General features: G+C 43.1%; 1 protein-coding gene across 1 annotated transcript in view; it reads left to right on the forward strand.

Moving 5' to 3' along the window:
* Positions 1 to 20679, forward strand: part of MAP4K5 (mitogen-activated protein kinase kinase kinase kinase 5) — a 70923-nt gene that overhangs the window by 39598 nt on the left and 10646 nt on the right. The window contains exons 7-25 of the mRNA XM_074148384.1: positions 83 to 125; positions 1852 to 1924; positions 2830 to 2961; positions 3448 to 3510; positions 4822 to 4903; positions 5548 to 5661; positions 6478 to 6556; positions 8135 to 8193; positions 9221 to 9285; positions 13404 to 13446; positions 13915 to 14068; positions 14638 to 14735; positions 14839 to 14880; positions 15511 to 15595; positions 15686 to 15765; positions 19217 to 19277; positions 20251 to 20253; positions 20343 to 20457; positions 20598 to 20656. Of these exons, the coding sequence (XP_074004485.1) occupies positions 83 to 125; positions 1852 to 1924; positions 2830 to 2961; positions 3448 to 3510; positions 4822 to 4903; positions 5548 to 5661; positions 6478 to 6556; positions 8135 to 8193; positions 9221 to 9285; positions 13404 to 13446; positions 13915 to 14068; positions 14638 to 14735; positions 14839 to 14880; positions 15511 to 15595; positions 15686 to 15765; positions 19217 to 19277; positions 20251 to 20253; positions 20343 to 20457; positions 20598 to 20656 (1450 nt within the window). The remainder of the gene's footprint in view (positions 1 to 82; positions 126 to 1851; positions 1925 to 2829; positions 2962 to 3447; positions 3511 to 4821; positions 4904 to 5547; positions 5662 to 6477; positions 6557 to 8134; positions 8194 to 9220; positions 9286 to 13403; positions 13447 to 13914; positions 14069 to 14637; positions 14736 to 14838; positions 14881 to 15510; positions 15596 to 15685; positions 15766 to 19216; positions 19278 to 20250; positions 20254 to 20342; positions 20458 to 20597; positions 20657 to 20679) is intronic.

Consider the following 20679-nt stretch of genomic DNA (forward strand, 5'->3'; position numbering starts at 1 on the left):
TCGGAGAAACTTACCTTAAACTTTCTGATGCAGAACAATATTCCTGATGAAGCATTTTAACTTTCTATTTATTGTGGTTTAGGGTGCAAATATTCTACTAACAGACCACGGAGATGTCAAATTAGGTAAGTTGCCCGAATTTAATAATAAGACAGAAAGCAAACGGGAATGTTTTAATTTGATCAGTCAAAAGCCACGGTACCAGCTGGGATACTTTGATTTAGCAAGTTACTAAAAAAACTTTTATCATTCCATTAAAAAAAAAAAAAAACAACAAAAAACCAAAGCAGAATGTAGAGACCATGCCTCCCAAGAAGAATATTCAGCTTTTGTGAGGCTTTGTTTTGTATCGAGCAGTACATGCAGTACAGCAGAGATTAAGCTGGCTACAGAAGATAAAGCACAATGCGGCAGATGTCCCGTATTGTTGCAGTCTCATTAGATTCTGTTCCCAGGGGCACGTAGGATGCGCTGTGGGATGTTCCTGTTCTTATTTGGGGCAATAGTTGACGATAGAAAGTGTGTATCTGTGGGCTTGTGTGCGAATGAGTTGAGAAGTTTTGCATTCTCTCAAGAAGTTACAGATAATTTCTGTTTTTCAACCAACAAGCCTTGAAGCCTCCCAGGTTTCCCTGGAATTTGCCAGGTCGGGGTTACCTGGATGTCAACGTGTTTGTTCCTGGCCAGAATGGCCTCCGAGGATCCCCTGTGTGAGACAGCATCTCCTGAGGAAACACAGGCTCTGGTCCCGGCTGTGCCTTTTGCCCAGTGTGTGACATTGGGCATCTCCACTCGTGGAGAAAAGGAAACTCTCCTTTTGGAAGCGCTCTGAGGTCTACAGATGAAAAAACTCAGAAGAAATCTGTGGTACTGGCTTCCCCAGTAATGCTTTGCATCTAGGGCTGCACAAACAGGCTGAATCTCTTGTTATCTGAGCGTTTTGCCTTCAAAACCCCGATCTGCCCATCTGCTGCCTCACTTCACAGAAGTCCACATTGTATTTAGGGCTCTGCAGGGAGCAGACGTCCTGGGAAAAGGAGTGGGATGCTCAATGTTCTTACGGTGTCTGGTGTTGGAATCCGGGCAGTTGTGCATTAGCTGCATCACCGCTCTTCAGAAAAAACTTGTGTGATTCAACACATTTACACCCCTGTGGTGAAGCAGAAGTGCCGTGCTAGGAAAGTATGGCTTTTTAAAGTAGAAGAGAAAAAGAAAAATAAAGAGTAAAACCTTGAAACTCACAGGAGCTTCCACTAAATGCATTAAACTTGGGTTATGCACTGATACATTCCTTTTGCCTGCTAAGCTAGTTAGTTTTGCCCACAATTATCCTCCAGCTATAGCACTACCAATGGAATAAAAATAAAAAGGACTTAAATGATTTTTGACTCTGCAAGACCACCTGGTTCTCTGCAGCTCAGAGAGCAAGGGAATATTGTCCCCTAGACAGAGTCTCCAGAAATGGGAAGGGATGGCTCCCTGTGATTTCCTCCGTAAGTAACAGAGGAATAGTACCGTTTCCAAAGTACGATGCTGTTTTTCCTCTTGGCTATTAAATTGAATATCCACTAAGTTTTGTGAGGTTGCTTGGTTGCTGTATTGTGGGATGGAAAATAGCTTGGAGAGGAACAGGATCATGAGTGAGCCATATGTAGGAGCTCATCTTTTCAATTTGAAGTCATGTGAGTGAAGATATTAGCTGATCTCATTATTAATATTTAACCATCGAAGCTGAATTAATTTTCGATTTGGATGAGAAACATGATTATTCTTTCATAATATTATACTTCCTAAAGTAGAATTTGGGTCTTAAAATGAGATGTCTAATTCTATGATAATTTCATTTTCCAGCTGACTTCGGTGTAGCAGCAAAAATAACAGCCACCATTGCGAAGAGGAAATCGTTTATTGGTACCCCTTACTGGTAATAAACTACTTTGATTGCTGTGAGAGTATGCAAAGCTGAGTCTGTATTTATGCCAAGAATTCTTAAATACACACACCGAGGTATACACATATTTTTAAATCTATGGCAATTGCATAAATTCCCTTTCTTCCAAGTAAAATACCCAAAGGGTAAGAGTCTCGGCAGCGCTGATTGTAGCTGATCGGTTGCTGTAACACAAGGTACCTGATATTGGAGGCAGGATTGCTCTTTCCCCCAAATTTATTATTGCAGAACATTCTTCCCTTTCTCCAGAAATCTAATGGTCCTTTCTCAGTAGCTTCTTACGCTTCCAGTGAATAAAATAAACATCTTTTTGGTTTCTGTGCAGAAAGAATTGCAAAGAAAAACAGATTTTAACCTTTTAATCATCTCTGGTGATTAATATCTGTACAAGACAGCATTTAGTATGCAAATGTATCATTGTAAATCTTAAGCTGGATTATAGATGCAAATTGAACTGCTGTTGGTTTCTGGCATTACTGGGATGCAGTTGCGATGCCCAGGGCGATATTCTTGGTGTAGACTGAATGCATACGTACAGCTTAATCCAGACAATGGCTTTTAATTGTTCGCTGCCCTCTTTATCCTGTTGGGGAAGGAGGACTGAGGGCAGGAAGATTATCTGGTCATTAAAGCATTTCACCAGGAATCATGAGACCTGTTCTATTCCTAGCGCTGCCCATGACCTCGGACAAAACATGTCCCTTCCTTGTGCTGCTCTGCTTCCCTCGTGCTGAGCGTCTGGGTTTGGGTTGGGGGACATCAGGCTGTTCCCAGAGTTACACTCTTTGGGGGGGGTTCTTCTCCAGGGTTGCGCGAAGTGCTTTGGGCCTCCTGTGTGCAGCTGATGCTCTCATTGAACGATGCCTTTGCTTTTAAAGGATGGCCCCAGAAGTCGCGGCGGTGGAAAAGAACGGTGGATATAACCAGCTCTGCGATATCTGGGCCGTTGGAATAACAGCGATTGAGCTCGCAGAACTTCAGCCGCCCATGTTTGATCTTCACCCGATGAGGTTTGCTGGCGGGGAGCTCGCTTGTCTTCAGTCCCGCTGGATATAGTTTAACCTTCTCCATAGACCTAGAGACTCACGCTAGGATTCCTTCATCAAACATCCACCTCTGTCTCTTTTCAAGACATCAGTCTGAAGCTACAGACTTAAATTTAGAATGGAAATCATCATTGAAATTTTTATTTTTTAAAAAAAACCAGCCCTCTGTAGTGTCAACAATGTGATTCAGAAGGGATGTAGTAAATCACTAGAGAAGCCGTAGCCTCACGTTTAACAGGATTATTGCATGGCGATAAAAACAATTTATTTAAAGATAAGAAAATCAACAGCTTTATTATATCTATCCTCTAACACAGTATAGACTATAGTCCAGTTTCACCAGTATGTTTCTTACTGTAAAGTATTAACTTAAAGTGGTTAGATATTGGAATGAAATTAACTTCTTTTTTTTTTTACCATCTAATAACATTATTCTTCCTTTACCTTTAGGGCTTTGTTTTTAATGTCAAAAAGTAACTTTCAGCCGCCAAAGCTAAAGGAAAAAGCAAAATGGTAGGTTAAACTCTTTCCTTTGTTCAGTATTTTGTTGATAACGGGGTAAAAAACTAACTATTTTTCATTATTGAAGAAGGGAGGCAGTGAAAAATAGTGTGTGCAGGTTCGAAACTTGGGAACCTGAGAGGTGATTTCACCCGCGGGAGGTTTCACTGCGAAACAACTAGTTGGTTTTTTATAGGTGTCTGAAAGCAAACAGGAGGGGTAAGGTCCACAGCAGATACTATCTCACGGGACAGAAAACCCAGTGTGGGACAGGACAGCCCTACCCATGTACAGCGATCCCTGCCAGTCATCTGGGGGGAAATGAAATCTCTTTGTATCTTCTAGGAAGAAAAAGTATTTTTATCCTTTCCCCTTAATTCCTATTATAGGGCATTTGCCAGTGGGACAGGTAATTGTTTAATCCTTTCCTGATTTCTTTACCCTGCGATACCTTCCTAGTACCCGCAGCGTTGTGTACCACACTTATTAACCTATTTACGAGGCTCAAAACAATTCTGAGACGCGGGATTTTTTTTTTTGCTCGTGGTGCTACTGTGAAATCTTTTTACCTTGAGGTGTTTGGGAGGGCAGATGTGTGCGAGAGGAAGGGAGAAAACACTCCTAAGTGCATGTTTCCTGTATTGAAACTTCTCGGCGTAACCCCAGCCAACGCACTTTATTTCTCCGATGCCGCCCTCTCGGACGCTGTGACTAGAAGAGGAAATGTGTTTTGTAACGTGATTTGAACTCAGACTTGGGCTGATGCTGCCCCCAGAGAGGCAGAATAACACAAACACAATTACGAGAAAAATGCTTGAAAAATTGTAGGTCCACGACATCAAGTCATAATTCAGATCTAAAAAGAGGTTACGTATCACAATCACCTAAAGTGTTCTGAAAATAGCAACAAAGCATTTTAAAGAGTAAGTTGGGTCTGTGTCTAGGACTTTGTAGTTTATTTTCCTACCTGTAGCCAAGAGCAGTGAAATTGCCTGTATATTGTGGGTTTGCTGGGTCCATAATTCACAATTTTTATTCCTGATACTTAATTCCATAACAATTGAAATGGGGAGAAAGTGGAAATAGCACCTTATGTGTTTAGTTTATTTTCCATCCCAAAACATTTTCCATGCAAGTTCTATGAGTCAAATGGGTTTTTCCTTATCTTGTTAACTTGGGAATTTAATTAATAATTACATTACAGAGTTGAGGTACCTGGACAGCATTCTAATTCAGCACACCCTTTCGTAATCTGTTTAGTAACTGTTAAAATCAAAAATAACTTCTTGAAAAATTAAACATAAACCCTCATTTTTCTTCAAGGTCATCAACATTCCATAATTTTGTCAAAATAGCACTTACAAAAAATCCAAAGAAGAGGCCGACAGCGGACAGGCTCCTTTCTGTAAGTGACTTGGAACATTTGATGACATCGATAAGAGATTTCTCGCTTCAAAGTGAAAAACAGATCGATAGGAAACCAAACTGGAACTGTTCTCTGTCTCTGATCTTACAACACGGGTGGTGAAATCTGAAGCAAAGAGACACTGGCCAACTGTAGGAAGTAGCAAGATTTTGTTCAGTCTCAAGACTTTTATACAGTTTTTGGTAGGAAAAATTGCAGAAATTGGCTTCATGCTTTGTCTTCAGCCTTGTCCTTTCTGGAAGTGGGTGTCTCAGCCTCTTAGATACAGCTGCGTAGACATGGACACTTCCTGTCACCCCAATAGAAAAGGGATGTATTTAGCAGTTGTTCACATTTCTATTTCCACCTTCCTAAACTTCACCGAACTCCTCATGTTAAAAAATGAAGTTAAGGTGTAACCCTTTGTTTGACTCAGAGTTTAATTTCCAATTTACAGCTGGCCAAAAGTGTGGAATTTCCATGCTTATGGAGGGGTTAGAAAGTCTCGTCTTCAAGGAGTCATTAAAAAAATACTCAAGCCCCTAGAAAGCAGGCAAAATTCAGTAATATTCTATATTGGTTGTTTATTAATGGAAGTTGCATATCAGTTGCATATTATAGTGTGTTCTTCTCTGTGTTTCTAGCATAGCTTTGTAGGGCAGCCTGGGCTTTCAAGATCTTTAGCGGTTGAGCTGTTGGACAAAGTTAATAATCCTGACAACCATACGCACTATGAAGTTGATGATGATGATTTTGAGGTGAGAGCACCTTTTATTTACATAAATTACTGTTTAAATACCCTGCTTTGCTTTGGGAACATGATACTGTGTCCAGCTCTGGAGTCCTTAGCACAGGAAGGACATGGACCTGTTGGAGCGGGGCCAGAGGAGGCCACGGAGATGCTGGGAGGGCTGGAGCCCCTCTGCTGTGAGGACAGGCTGAGAGAGTTGGGGGGGTTCAGCCTGGAGAAGAGAAGGCTCCGGGGAGACCTTAGAGCCCCTTCCAGTCCCTAAAGGGGCTCCAGGAAAGCTGGGGGGGGACTCTTGATCAGGGAGGGGAGCCATAGGACGAGGGGGAAGGGTTTGACACTGAAAGAGGGGAGAATGAGATGAGATCTGGGGAAGAAATTCTTTGCTGGGAGGGTGGTGAGACCCTGGCCCAGGTTGCCCAGAGAAGCTGTGGCTGCCCCATCCCTGGAGGGGTTCAAGGCCAGGTTGGAGGGGGCTTTGAGCAACCTGGTCTGGTGGGACGTGTCCCTGCCCAGGGCAGGGGGTTGGAACTGGATGATCTTTAAGGTCCCTTCCAACCTAAACCGTTCTATGATTCTATGACGGGGGCACTGCCCCAGCATTTTAAGAGTTACCATGTAGAAGAAGCCAGGAAATATTGCCACCGTGCTTGTCACCCTTATGCTGTGGCTGTAGAGAGGGATCCTGTGCAAGGCCAAGGACAAAGGTGGTGGACGTCATGATATGTGACTGCAACAGCTATTCCTTCTTCTTGTTGTGTTGATTGTTGATTGAGATCGGACAGAAAGCCACGGGACCTTTCTCAGCTTTTCCCTTTCCTTGCAGCCTCACTCCGTTATCCGCCACACGATTCGCTCTACGAACAGGAACATTAGGGCAGAACGAACAGCATCGGAGATAAACTGTAAGTTCCCGATGAGCTTTGCACATTTTGTGGTGTTGGTTTGATTTTACCGATGTCGGTGTCGTTCCCTTGTTGTGTGCTCTGGAAAGGCTCTTCTGCTGTTGGCACAGTTGAGAAACAGAAGAAACAGCACATAACACATGAATCTTCAATACTATTTTTCCAAAACCAAAATTAAAACTTGCACATTTTCCTGCTTCTTCATTCCATCTCGTTGCTGCATCCTAATATTTATGTGGAGACCTTGCGTGACCCGCGCAGCCTCTCAGCTCCCTGATTTCTGTCAGACCACGCAGCCTTACGAAAAACAGCAAAACCACTAATAACCTGCAAACACAGAAAAATAAGAGCCAGTTGATAATTAGGAGGGCATCTTTTCACATGAGTAATGTACGGTGTCGTGCTGTCATGAGAAAGTATAGAAAAAAAGGTAGCGTTTTGTGTTTGTCTGCACATTTTTTCAAGTTCATAAGTGAAACCTTTCTTGACCCTGATGGAACACTTGTGATGGCAGTAGGGCCATGGACACCTCATGATGATGAGGGGCCTGGAGCATCTGTTTTACAAGGAAAGGCTGAGGGACTTGGGTCTTTTTAGTCTGGAGAGGAGAAGACTGAGGGGGGATCTGATCAACACCTATAAATACTTAAAGGGGGGATCTGATCAACACCTGTAAATACTTAAAGGGGGGATCTGATCAACACCTGTAAATACTTAAAGTACTTAAAATACTCAAGAGGATGGGGCCAGTCTTTTTTCAGTGGTGCCCAGGGACAGGGCAACAGGAAATGGGCACAAACTTGAACATAAGAAGTTCCATCTAAACATGAGGAGGAACTTCTTCGCTTTGAGGGTGGCAGAGCCCTGGAAGAGGCTGCCCAGAGAGGTGGTGGAGTCTCCGTCTCTGGAGACGTTCAAATTCCACCTGGACACGTTCCTGTGCAACCTGCTCTGGGTGGACCTGCTCTGGCAGGGCGTTGGACTAGATGATCTCCAGAGGTCCCTTCCAACCCCATAGAATTCTGGGATTCTGTAGTAGCTGTCCTGACCAGGCTGCATGTAACAGAATGCATTTTCTTTTAATATAACCTTTCCTTTTAATTTAAAAGTACTAATAAAGTACAGTACTAATACGCTACTCAGTTGGATCTAAGTTCAAATTTTGAGGGTAGAAACAGCGTTTCTCCAGATTTGAAAAAATGCCTTTTGTACTGTAAATGCTCTCGGCTCCTCTGCGTCACGTACATCACACTTCTCGGGAGTTTGCCGTTAAAAAGCCTCTGGCTTCTCTTTCACATGCATTAAAAGTGACACGTGGTTACGCAGTTACGTCTTAGTGCACTTCTATACGATGACTTGGTATTTACTTTGGGTCTTTGTTGTGGGTTTCACATTTGCAAACTGAAGCATTTAGACAGTAACACTGATATTTAGGTGATAGTCATATCCTGTAGGTAAATTAAGTGTTGTCTACATAATATTTAGATCTGTTACAGCATGCGTGCCGCTGTAGAAAGCATTGGAAGGGCACTAGGATAATGTCGTGTGGATTAAATTTGAAAATTTTATGTTTTGTAGTCGATAAGCTGCAGTTTGAGCCCCCTCTAAGGAAAGAAACAGAAGCTCGGGATGAAATGGTAAGGGCAAGTTTCTTTTCTCCTTCATTTATTAAAATCGTAGCGTCTTCATTGTTTTGTGGTTCGACTCTAATATGTCTCTGAAATGCAAAGTCATGAGAAGACCACTCTCGGTCCCCCAGACAATTGCCACGTTTCTAAGGAAATTAATTGCCCCTCCCACCCCGTGCTTTGTGCAGAGACTCGTGCTCAGATGAAGAAAACAACACGTGCCAATTAATTTGATAAAGCGAAGAGGCCGTTGTGCATTCAAGCCCCTGATCTTCCCATCATCGGGGCTTGTTTGCCGCTGGTTTCCTGGAAGGCGGCCAGCTCGCACGCAGCCGGTTTTGCCCCCTTGTGAGCCGCTGCTGTTTGTTCCAGCCCTCAGCAGTTTACTGCCCATCAGCTAATTAACGTTCTTCGGGATTAGTATGTGCCTGTGTACACAAGGGCTCTATTTTTTAATAAGTGTTGTGAATAGCAACAGCTGCCGTTAATGTGGATTTGGAGACGTTAGTGCTCAGCGCGGCAGAAAAATCCCATTCCTGTTTTTTCCAGCCGCGCTCCAGCTCAGCAGGTAGGTACAGATTCACCTTGATTTCAATGTGACTGATTAAATCTGCACATTTTGTTACCGGTAAGGTCCCCTCAGTGCCACATCTAGTGACACGAACGCTGCCAGCCTCTGCTGATGGCATCTCAGATGGGTTTGGAGGTGGCTGCAGCATGTTCTCTCGCTGGAAGAATGTCTTGGACAATGCCCTGAGTGGAAAATACGAGTTTTCACCTTAATTTTTTGCTTTCATGTTACTTATTGCCACTTGATACTGGCATTGTACCGTTTCCAGGTGCTGCTTTTAAGTCTGAGTCTAAAAAGAGGAAGAAAGCTTTTCAATAGTTGCTTTATAATTAGATTGTAAAACATTCTTTCACTTTGGTATTTTCTTTTACTGCTTATGGGTCGTTGGGAATCTCCCAAGCTGTAGATAAGGTACTTCGGTTTGAGAGCGGGGGAAAAAAACTATGACAATTTCTGCATCTTCAGGTTGTGGCAGCTGGCACTGACTTTGCTTCGCATTGGAATCCTTTTGTCGACGGTGGAAGCAGCAAGTAAGTACGGAGTTTAAAACCTTCTTTTATTTCTGTGACTTAATATGAAAATACACTCTGAAAGAAAAATTGAGCTATGGTTGAAAGTCAAACCATAAGCCCTAATCCGCTTTAGTATTCGTACAGTTAAAGGAGATTTTTCCCAATTATCTTTCTGCGGTTGGTTGGTCATTCTCTTGGGGAATGGGTTTTAATCTCTTTTGAGCACGAGCAGTAGTTTATTTTAAATTTATTGTAGCTCCCCAGTTGTAGATGGAAAGCGAAGTGTAAATGTGTGGCCGGCATGGTGAAATAACGCAGGCAAAAGTCAATTTTTTTTTACCAAGCAGAGCTGGTAACCGTGCAAGGGCTGCCTTCGGGGTCCTGCACTTCTCACTGAATTTCACTGAATTTTTTTAGAGTTGGAAGGGACCGTATAGATCATCTAGTCCAACTCCCCTGCTGAGGCAGGATTGCTTAGAGAATGCTACTCAGGACTGCATCCAGGCGGGTCTTGAAAATCTCCAAAGAAGGGGACTCCACACCCTCCCTGGGCAGCCTGTTCCAGGGCTCTGGCACCCTCACCGTGAAGAAATTCTTTCTCATATTCGAGTGGAACCTCCTATGTTCCAACTTGTGCCCGTTGCCCCTCGTCCTGTCACTGGGAACCACTGAAAAGATTCTGGCTCCCTCCTCCTTCAACCCACCCTTGAGATACTTATAGGCGTTAATAAGGTCTCCCCTCAGCCTTCTCTTCTCCAGGCTAAAGAGCCCCAGCTCTCTCAGCCTTTCTTCATAAGGGAGATGCTCCAATCCCTTAATCATCTTTGTTGCCCTTCGCTGGACTCTTTCCAGTAGTTCCCTGTCCCTCTTGAATTGGGGAGCCCAGAACTGGACACAGTATTCCAGTTGTGGCCTCACCAGTGCAGAGTAGAGGGGGAGAATGACTTCCCTCGACCTACTGGCCACACTCTTCCCTATGTTTCTCCTCTGAGCCGCGGCTGTGGCTGTGACATCCTGAGACACAGCGTCGTCGCAGCCCTGAGGTCGGGTCCTTGCAAGAAAGGGAAGGAGAAACCAGTTTGAAGATTGAGTTTTACCAAGTTCGCTACGACGACGCGGCTGTTTCTGCCGTGGGTGGCTGATGAGTGTAATCTGTCCCACAGCCGTGAGGTGTCCTGGGGCGAAATGTTTTGGGTAAAGATAAGCTCTAACTGATTTCCCCTGGGACAAAGCAGGCCCGAGGTAAGGGAGCCCAACTGTACAATTTAGGACTGAATTTTAGGGCTTCCTTTTGCTGCAAACTACTGGATCCTGCCTTTAAAGGCAATCTTTGAATTTGCAGTGAAGAATATGGAAATTTAGGAAAACTGACAGATGCACATACGTAAGGAAAGATGGTATTTGGGTTGAAAATAATTGCTCAGCTAAAAGAGCCTGTTGCCCATCATTATTTGGATCTGAGTAGGAGACAATTAATTTCTTTGGCTTTTTCTGCAGATAAAGTCTTGCATAAGCTCTCAGCTGACATTACAGCCCCCCTGGAACGCTGGTGTGTCACGGAAATTCCCAGCCTTTGGGTCTTTTTAAGTTCAACCTGTTGGTTTTTTTTCTTCCCGCTCTGGTAGTAAAAGTTCGGGGTGGCTTTTTAGGCCTCGCGTGTCCCTGCCCGGTAACGAGAGCGGCCGCTTTCCTTCCTCTCCGGCTTTGTTTGTGTGACCCCCTCAGGAGCCGAGGATTGAAAACCCTTTTTTTCATGAGCTCTGGTTTTTCTGCCGACAGCTGGAATCCGCGGAGTCGAGGAGCCAGGGAGGGAGGGAAGGAGGGAGGGAAGCTCCTCCCGGCAGAGTGACTTAGTGATTTTATTCCGATTCCGTAGCGTTATTTAGCTTGTCCGCACCAGGGTGTATTAATGTACCCCTGGCAAACGTTGCTAGGGCTAGAAATGGGTAAATAGATACAGATTTAGTATTGAAAGGAGGACAGGCATAACGTTTCTGGATGGGGAATCCGTGGCGCTTACTTGGAAACCACTTCCAGTTAGAGAAGATAAACAGGAAACGCATAACTCCTCTGTCCCAGGAATTCTGAGTAACACCAGGGACGTGGGGAGAGGATGTGAGCTGGGGGGGTCCTTGCTTTTCGTTCCCTTTGGCTTTTATCAGAGGGAGCGGTGATTGATGGCTCCGACTCGGGAATTACTTGCCTGGAAAGGAGAATACCAGAATGTGTACCTGATGATTGAATTTTTTTCTTGGTTTGTTGTTTTTTGTTTTGTTTTGTTTTGTTTTTTCTCATTGTAGCATTTTAAAATTACTTTTTTACACATTTTCTGTATTACGGAGGTGGGGTTTTTTTGTTGATGGTTGGGCTTTTCCTCTTTTCAATTTTTGAATAGTTCCTGTTGGCAGCTCTCTCCCACTTTTCCTTCAGAAGTAACTTGCAGGGAAATTTTGTAGTAATCCAAATTTGCCTGGATTAATTCCTGTATAATACGTTTTTGTTTTCCTGTTCATTACCCCTGTGGCCATTCCTCAGTGGGTGACATGGTGCGTTGTGTGCATTTTAATGGGCTTAGATTTGTCGTTTATGTTCTTTTATTTATTTAATGCAGTTTGATGTTTTGATTTTTTTTAAGACAGAGCTTGAAAATCGCCATTTTGCAAAATTTTATCAGTTTATGTTTGTTTGAGGGTGCTATTTTCGGTACTGCTTTGATCTTCTAGTCGCAATTTCTTTTTTTGGCCCTGGGGTAGCTTTGAAACAGAAATTCCCACTGTGCTGGGAAACTGTCTGTATCTTTAGCCTATAACACCAAAGGAGGAAACTTCCTTTTGTAAAGGTTTTTCTCCGTCTGTCTCCCAGTAACTTCCTCTATTCTCATATTATTATTTTTTTCTCTTCTTTTATATTGTACTGTTATTAGGTATTTCGACAATATTTAAAATACCAGGTTAAATGAAAGACGAGTTGATGGTATCTGGGCTGGAAGAGAGCTTCAGTGATTATTGAGGGCTGAGGGGAAGGAAAGGGAAGGACCATAATAAACGAAAAAGGACTTAATGCAGTAAATAAGAGAGAAGTACTTTGTTTTGAAAAGGGCTGGGAGATGCTTGTTGTGAAACTAAATGACGTCACCGGTGGTTTTAGTTGCACGTGTCGACCTTATAGCCGAGCTCTTTAATTTTATGAACGTTTTACCTAGGGGACTGCTTACAAAATTTGGCGATGGGAGTGAAGATGTTGAAGAGTGAGTGGACCTCCTTTCCTGTGCAGTTGTGTTTATTCCCTGCGGCTCTCGCTAAAGCAAAACCCTCTTCCCTTAAAATGCTGCAGGCGGCTTTGCCACTCATCGGTTTTATAAGTGAGGGCTGGTTGCGCTCCAAGGTCTAACACACGCTTGACTGTTTACGTGATGGTCAGTAGAATGTCTGCAGAGCGATGCTTTCTTCCCTTCCTCTCCTTCCTGGGGTTATCTCGGGGCACGTATGGAAGTGCCTGATACTTTAAAGCAGATTTTGCGTTGATTAATCCATCGATCACGAGCCAGATATTCCCGCAGAGCTGTGGTGGGGTACGTGGGGCTCCTCCGGTGCCCCAACATGTGTCTGATCCGGAGCGAAAGGTGGAAACTGCACCGAAGGGTGGTGAAACTCTTCGTTGGTTGGCCCCAGGTTCGGCTGCAGTTGGGGTGGCTGTGAAAAAGGGATGGGAGGACGTTGCTCTGTGACACGATCTACTGGCTGATCCAGAAATGCAGCATTTTCACCGGCAGGAAGAATTTTCTAGAAAAAAAAAAACAACAAGCGCAAAAGTAAAATTCAAGCAGTAGAAGAGGCACCTTCAGAGAACTAGTCCCTGAACATATGTTTATTTACTAATTTCCAATACCCTTCATCGCAGAATGCTCTGTAACATTGGCATTGATGAAAGAGCGTGAGTTTGTCAAAAAAACACCACTTCTAACAAGATTAACGTGCTTTTTTCCCACTCTTGGACTTCTTAGTTTAACCCAGTTCATGCAAAGCTACGATCTGTCTCTTCTATGCATCTAGCTTGTCTCATTTATAGTCTGTGTGTTCGACTAATTCTCTTTATCTTGTCGATTTAACTAAAACAACTGCACCTTTTTATTGCAGATCGACACTAAAGCGGGCAGGGCCACCTCCGCTGCCCCCGAAGGTAAGAGATGGTGCTTTATAAAGAGTTTTAGGCAGCAAACCCCACTTCTGCAGCCTCTGCGGCGCTTCTGCCTGATGCTCTCAGCAGGTTATAAATTGTTAAATACCATTTGCTGCCAGACTCCGCGCGGCTTCGTATTTTATGCTGACGTGGACTCTGTGCGGTCCCAGCCTCCGGGGGCTCCTGGCCTCATACGCTGCCCCACACAAAGGTATTTTGTAGGTATTGTAGGTATTTTTCCTCTAAAGAGAGCGTGCTGCATGGGATGTCCTCTTGTGCAGCATTTTGCCTGCTGCTGTGATTTTTGCATCAGAGAAGGAATACCTCTTAACTCATTCTGCTGTCAAATGTCTTTTTCCAAAGCTTGCTATATTGTTTTTTTTTTTTTAAATAGAAGCAGCCTGACTTGAATTAAACTTGTCTGAAGTTGCCATTTCCCAGGTAACCTTCACCTCTGGTTTGTCGCAGCCGAGAATAAACAGTTATCCCGAGGAAAACCTCCCGGATGATGAGAAATGCCAGACGATAAAACACTTCCCGGACTCGCAGGGCAGAGCCCCACCGGCTCACAGGAGACAAAGCATCCCTGTTTGCGGGCCTCAGGCTGATTCCTCCCCCCTCGGTATGACCAGCAGCATCAGCAGCCCTGGCTTGCTCACAGCTAGATACAGCGACTTAGGTAAATAAATTACTTTTCCTACAGGTGACTTCTATCCTATAAATGGAAATCAGTTCTAGGCAGCTGTTTTCAGTAGATATTTTTTCTTAATACGAGGTGATCAGGAGGTGCAGCTTTCCTTTCTCCACATGTGCTGGAGCCACGACCCGTGGTGGTTCCCAAAACAAGGACACTCAGCCAGTCAATACCATTCCCGTGTTGCCTGCAGGAGTAGAGTAAAAACAACGCATGTGGGGGGAGGATCATCTGCAAGGACCTTGCCACAGCTTTTTCTCAGTTGTGTTTGGCCCAGGGACTGTTTGGATAATGGAAAGCCTTTATTAAAACCGTAGCTTAGCATGCAGAAGAGCGGCCAGCTGTCCTTCAGCTACCTGAGAAGTGTATATGGAATTTTCAGAGCTCACTTCTGTACTCCTGCTGGATACAGGGGAGAAGGGAGAACAGGACAACAAAATATTTTCTTATTTCACTGTGTCAAGTGAGCTACAAAATGTGCCTGGGCTTCTTTTCAGGAAATGGGGACGGCATGCTGAAACTCATTGAAGAAAACACAGAAGGGTCTGGACAAATCCCTCAACTGCCACGTAAAAAAGAGAAAAGAGATTTTCCGGTAAGTATATTGTGACTCTCACTCTGATTTCACTGGCACGTTAGCTAGCTAGTCTTGTAGCAGTGCGTGGGAGGTATTTTATGATCTTTCTTTCTTCCCACAGAAGCCAGCAATCAATGGTTTGCCACCGACACCGAAGGTGCTGGTAAGACATCTCATTTGCAGTAGGAGATACTGGAAGCCCATTGTCATGACACCTCTCTGGTCTCAGAAGGTTTATGCTGGAATAAACCACCAGCTCATCTGGGGTGACTTTCTGCATCTCAGAGCCAGTTACTTACCGTGTACTGAATCCACAATATTTGTTTCCTTTTCTTAAAATCTTCCTTTCACCATTCAATCGGGGTCTGAGGGGTTGGAGACTTCACTATCCCCGTGAGTTGTGATCTCCAGTGGTAGTCCCTGCTTAGGAGAGAGAAGGGCTGGTGATGCGAGAGGGTGATATTCAACATTTCTGCTTGTTTTCCCTTTGTATGCCATTTATACGAACACCCAATTTTGTTCTTACCCAGTAGGTACTTAAAATTGTTCGTATCGTTCTGATCCCTCTTGTGTTACTCAATGTATACAAAGTGTACGAAAAGGTTTGGAAAACTGCACTGTAGCTTTTGGGGGAGTTGAAAATGTTTTGCATCAAGGCATATTAGAGCAAGTTTGTGTCTGAAAAAAAGAGAGCAGGGGTGTGTACAGATGTGTACTAAGTGGCCAAGTGCCAGAAAATAAAGACTTTATGCTGTAAAACCTTGTTTCAGGTTTCAGTTTCGGTGTTTTACAGATGGGAGCGTGTTTTTCCAAAGTCTTCGATGGTTGTCCTTTGAAGATTAATTGTGCAACATCATGGATACATCCAGATACTAAAGGTAAAGTTATTTTGGGTTTGTATTTTAAATCTGCCTGTTGCCAAAGTGGTAATGAGCCTGTGAAATAATCAATTTCTCTTGAATTTTTAGATCAGTACATTATCTTTGGCACGGAAGAAGGTATCTATACTTTGAATTTGAATGAACTTCACGAAGCAACAATGGAACAGGTAATTTTTGGTGCATTGAACACACAGAACAGATACGGGAATATTATGAAGGAAGGAAGTTTGATGTTAGAGGGGACAGATCGGGTACCAGGCTTTGGGACATAAACTGATTCACATCAAAGCCATCAGCGGAAGTCCAAAAATTAATAGTTCCTCCACCTACACGAATTTCTTGTTGCTGCTTGTGTAATGCTGCTTTCAGAGGAGTTCTCTACTAAAACATCTTTCTTTTCCTTGGAAACAATCTCCACTAGATGGCATATTGCTTCTCCACTGGATGCTTCCAAAGCCCTCAGCCATTTAATTTAGCTGGCGTTGTTACCACCAATGAATATGAGTTTGTGTCTGTTTTCTTGGGCTCTCTAACCCTTTCCAAAGCCACTTCGTGTAATCGTGGTCTTGTTAAATTTGCTTTTGTAGAGTCAGGGGTAGCAGAGTATTCTTGGAAGGGAAGCGTTGGCAGATGCTGATGATCAGGTTTATACCTATAGGTTTCTTAAGCAGTTCACAAAGGCACTTCAGACACATAAAAAGTGTTAAATTCAGTTTAACAGGACCGAAAACAGAGGTGGCAGAGCGGGTGTATCTCTGAGTAATAGCGAGAGAAAGAGGATTTCACAGAAAGGGCATTGCACAGAGATCTGTGCTTAAGAGGAGGAAGTCCTCTGTCTCTGGGAGCATGGTGCTAGAGGACAAAACTCAAGGGGAGCAGAAGAAAAAGGGAAGCGGTTTATCAAGTCGTGGAGGGGGGTAGTTTGGTGTGGACAGAAGCGGGAGAAGATTATAAAGGCCTTGATGGTGAGAACTGTGAATTTTGAATTCAATACAGTGAGAAGATCCTTTCAAATTAAGAGAGCTGAGGGTGCACCAGAGAGTTGAATATGAAGTTGCTTGTCTTTTCATAGCCTCAGCAGACATGGGGAACAAATGCTTACTTTTCTAATAAATTTCTAAAAATTGCAGTGGTGGCTGTTGGAGCCCCCCGGCCGCCTTACCTCAATTTTCTCTTTACTCCGTTACTCAAATTCCTAAATTATTTCATGTAACAGCCTTCTCTAGATTCTTCCACGTGCTTCTTCATATCCTATTGAAAGGTCAGCTATGCCAGGGGTAGGTAGAGAGAACATTCAATGCCCCCCAAAATGAAAGTTTCCTTTGCTGTGAGAGCGTTCTCAGTTGGCAGAGCCCAGGTTTGATCCACTTCCAACCCCAGAGGATTTCCCGCAGTGCTTCCGCCGCACCGCATATTTTCTTATTTGCTTTTATTCATTTCATGACTTCTCCCCACCAAACGCACATTTTTCACTGTTTCTCCAACTTCTAATTCTGATCACGTCCTCCAAAGTGCTTGCTGTCTTCCCAAGGTTAATAACTCCCAATTTCAGAGTATACTTTTATTCCATTGTTAATTTTTTAGTGAAAATACTGAAAAGAACCAGATCCAGGGAAGAGACTATATATCTACAGGTTGTTTTTTCCTTCTGTTAAATGTGAAATTGCTGATAGATACTCTGTTTTTATGTCCAACCAGTTCTATGTTTTCTTTCTGCAATTTCTTCTGCCCCATATTTTTCTTATTTTCCATGTGGAAATGACATGCAGGACAAGGTCCTTCACACGTGTTTCACATCTTACTGTTTCATCGCCCCCAGCAGGACAGTTAATTCCTGTTAAAGGAGGAAATTCAGATGATCAAATACAGCCTGTTCTGCACAAGTCTGCATTAGCTGCTCTTGTTATCCCTTGGTAATTAAAAAATAACGTGACTTGTTCCCGTGCTTCTCTGGGTATCCAGTCAGTCGGACTATTTGGCAACTCCCACCACCCTTTTTATTTGGCGTAGGTGCTGTGTTTGTCCTTCTTGAGGTCTTGGTTTATCCTCCATCAGTTCTTCATGTTAATCATTACTGAGACCTTGGGGTTTGAGCCAGTGCTTAAGTAAAGTGAACTTCATTGGGACCTGCCGACATGAGTACATCCAGTTGAAATAGCATGTAATGTGCTCTTTTTCTGCTTCTACCCCATTAGCTACCTATTAACTGTGCTATTCCCCTTTAAATGAAGCTGGGGGGAGCCAAATAAACAGCTGATAACTGGCTTTGGGACATTTTGCTGTGGGGATCTGCAAACGCCAGGAGTTACCCGAGTTCAGAGGGGAGACTGGACAAATTTACGGAGGATAAATCCATTGAAGCTCCCTAAATGCGTGAAGCCCGTATCTGATTCAGCGGGTTTCTGAGCTGAAGAACTTGGTGGCTGGCAGAGTATTAGGTGCAGTTTTATGTACTTCTTTTTCCATGTTTTCACCACTTTTAGGAGAAATTATGTCATTTTATGGTGACTGTTGGAAACAGATTTTAGATTAGATGGGCAAGAACTGATTTAATCATTCTTTTGTAGAGCCTTGATTCCAGCATCCTCTGCCGTGTTTCATAGCTTCCCTCAGTGGACCAGTCTGTCCTCGTCTTTTTTTAAGTCTCCTTTAGAAACAGCTCAATCCCTTGAACTCCTGTTTTTTCTTACTTGAAATGTTTTCTTGAGGGAGGACCTTACCTATGAATACTGTTCAATAAATTTAGTCTTGTCTTTTTTTTTAACAAAATCCCTGTCCTTATCCTTTACTTTGTTGAGACTCCTGAATGCTGTCATTTGCCATTGCGTTTATCAAAAGTCCCTTCAGGTTGTCAAGAAGTTCTTAACTTGAAAATCTTCTCAAATCTAGAGATTTGAGAAGTCCCAAAGATTTAGATTAGATATTAGGAGGAAATTCTTTGCTGTGAGGGTGGTGAGGCTCTGGAACAGGTTGCCCAGGGAAGTTATGGATGCCCCGTCCCTGGAAGTGTTCAAGGCCAGGCTGGATGGGGCTTTGAGCAACCTGCTCTAGTGGAGGTGTCCCTGCCCAGGGCAGGGGGGTTGGAACTCGATGATCTTTAAGGTCCCTTCCAACTCCAACCATTCTATGATTCTATGAACACTCTGTTCACAAAGCAGCATCCTCACACAAATAGCCAGGCAGGTAAATCCCACAAAATACAGGATTTTGGGGTAATTCAAGTCGCTTAGAAAATACCAATGCCTTTTTCCCCTGTATTCTGACTATTGTGGGGCTTAGTAGGTTTCTATAATAACGTTATCTTTCTCTCCCTGGCTGTTATTCCTGAGCAAACTATATCTTTCTATATATGGTATTCCAGTCTCGCCAGTTTGGCTCTGTGCCGCTAATTAAAAAATAAAGTAAAACTGAATTTTGAAAGTTCCAGGGATAGAAGAGGGAAGGAATGAAAGCTATTTCAGCCAGAGAAAATGAATTAAAGGGGAAACTGTAGTTGCAGCTGGAACTTCCTCCAGTATCGGTCCCTGCAGGAACGGTGGTGGGGGTGGAGCAGGGAGAGAAAACCACAGTTGGAAATTCCTCTATGTTTCTATTAATGGAAATATTTTCTTTCTTCAGTTATTTCCCCGGAAGTGCACCTGGCTATATGTTATCAATAACACCTTAATGTCCTTGTCAGGTATGTATAAACAGAGGGAAAATTTATAAAATTGTAAACGAAGAGAAACATGGAAAGTCGCAATTGAGTACAATGGGTTTTGATCGTACTGAAGTAGAAAACTGTGTGTTGTTTGTTGTGTTTGTCCAGGCAGCTTTGCTTCCGGAGTGTTTTAATGTGAAAGACTTTGAGAGATAAAACTGGACGTTTACAAATAGTAGAGCAACTTGTCCGCAGTGTCCCTGCCATATTTTTTTTTATTTTATTTATTTTTAGTCCATTTGGTAAAACTTGGTATTTGTCAAACAAGAGTTGCCTCTGCCAAGGCTACAATTTGACTGAAAGTGCCCAGAGAATCTAAAGATAAAGATAAACTCCTCTTCTTTGGTTCCTGAGCTGGGAGAGGAGGAATAAGGATGACTTTCATGTGTCAGACCAGAATTAGGAGAGGATTAACACAGGTGAATTATCAAAACGTGGCTGCAGTGTTTGATCGCTCTCAGGGTATCGTATCCTGGGCAGCATCTTTGGCCAAATTCAGCAAATAAATTCACCCTTAAACCAAAGCAGTTTCAATTTGAAGGAGAATGAGGTGGCCATGCAGTGCTGCTAATGCAGCAGATTGATTCTTGAAAAAAAACACAATCATAAATTCATCCCGTTGTCCTGAAATAGGGGATTCTAGAGAGAAAACAGAGGCACTGTGGCCTGCAGGTTAATGGTGGGGCTGTGCCTTTAAACACGCAGGGCTTTGTGTAACCCTATTCTCATTGTTTTCTAGATAAAGAAAATGTCCTGATATAGTTCATTGTTGTAGAATTACAGCCTTCTAAAAATGTTTGCATAAAGCTAACTTTCAGAGCTGCTCTAGTGTTACTGAAAAGAACTTTGAGTCCAATGCTGTGTCTTCTCTATATGCATTAATATTGTTGTCTTCTCTTTTTCTTCATAACTTCGACTTGAAATACCTGACGCACGTGCTCCCTTTCTCTAGAAGGTAACTTTTATACATATATTTTTCCAAAAGGTGCAATTCTCTGCTGGAGGCGTGGGCGCCATGTCAATTGTGCTTTTTCTCTCTTGCAGGGAAAACATTCCAGCTCTACTCCCATAATTTAATAGCTTTGTTTGAACAAGCCAAAAAAACAGGATTAGCTGCTCATATTCAAACCCATAGGTTTCCTGACAAAATACTACCAAGGTACAAATCTTTCACTTACAGCCAGTTATTAACAAGGGAAAATTCCCAGAAATACTGTTTGTGCTTGAATTGGTGGCATGAAGGGCCTCCGGCATCTCTTGTTGATCCCTTTTTTTTTTTTTATATAATTATTATTCCAGGAAGTTTGCCTTAACGACAAAGATCCCTGATACGAAAGGATGCCACAAATGCTGTATAGGTGAGTTTCAGCTTTGCAGTTTT

Source organism: Numenius arquata, chromosome 6 (genome assembly GCF_964106895.1).
Source record: "Numenius arquata chromosome 6, bNumArq3.hap1.1, whole genome shotgun sequence".
NCBI lineage: Eukaryota > Metazoa > Chordata > Aves > Charadriiformes > Scolopacidae > Numenius > Numenius arquata.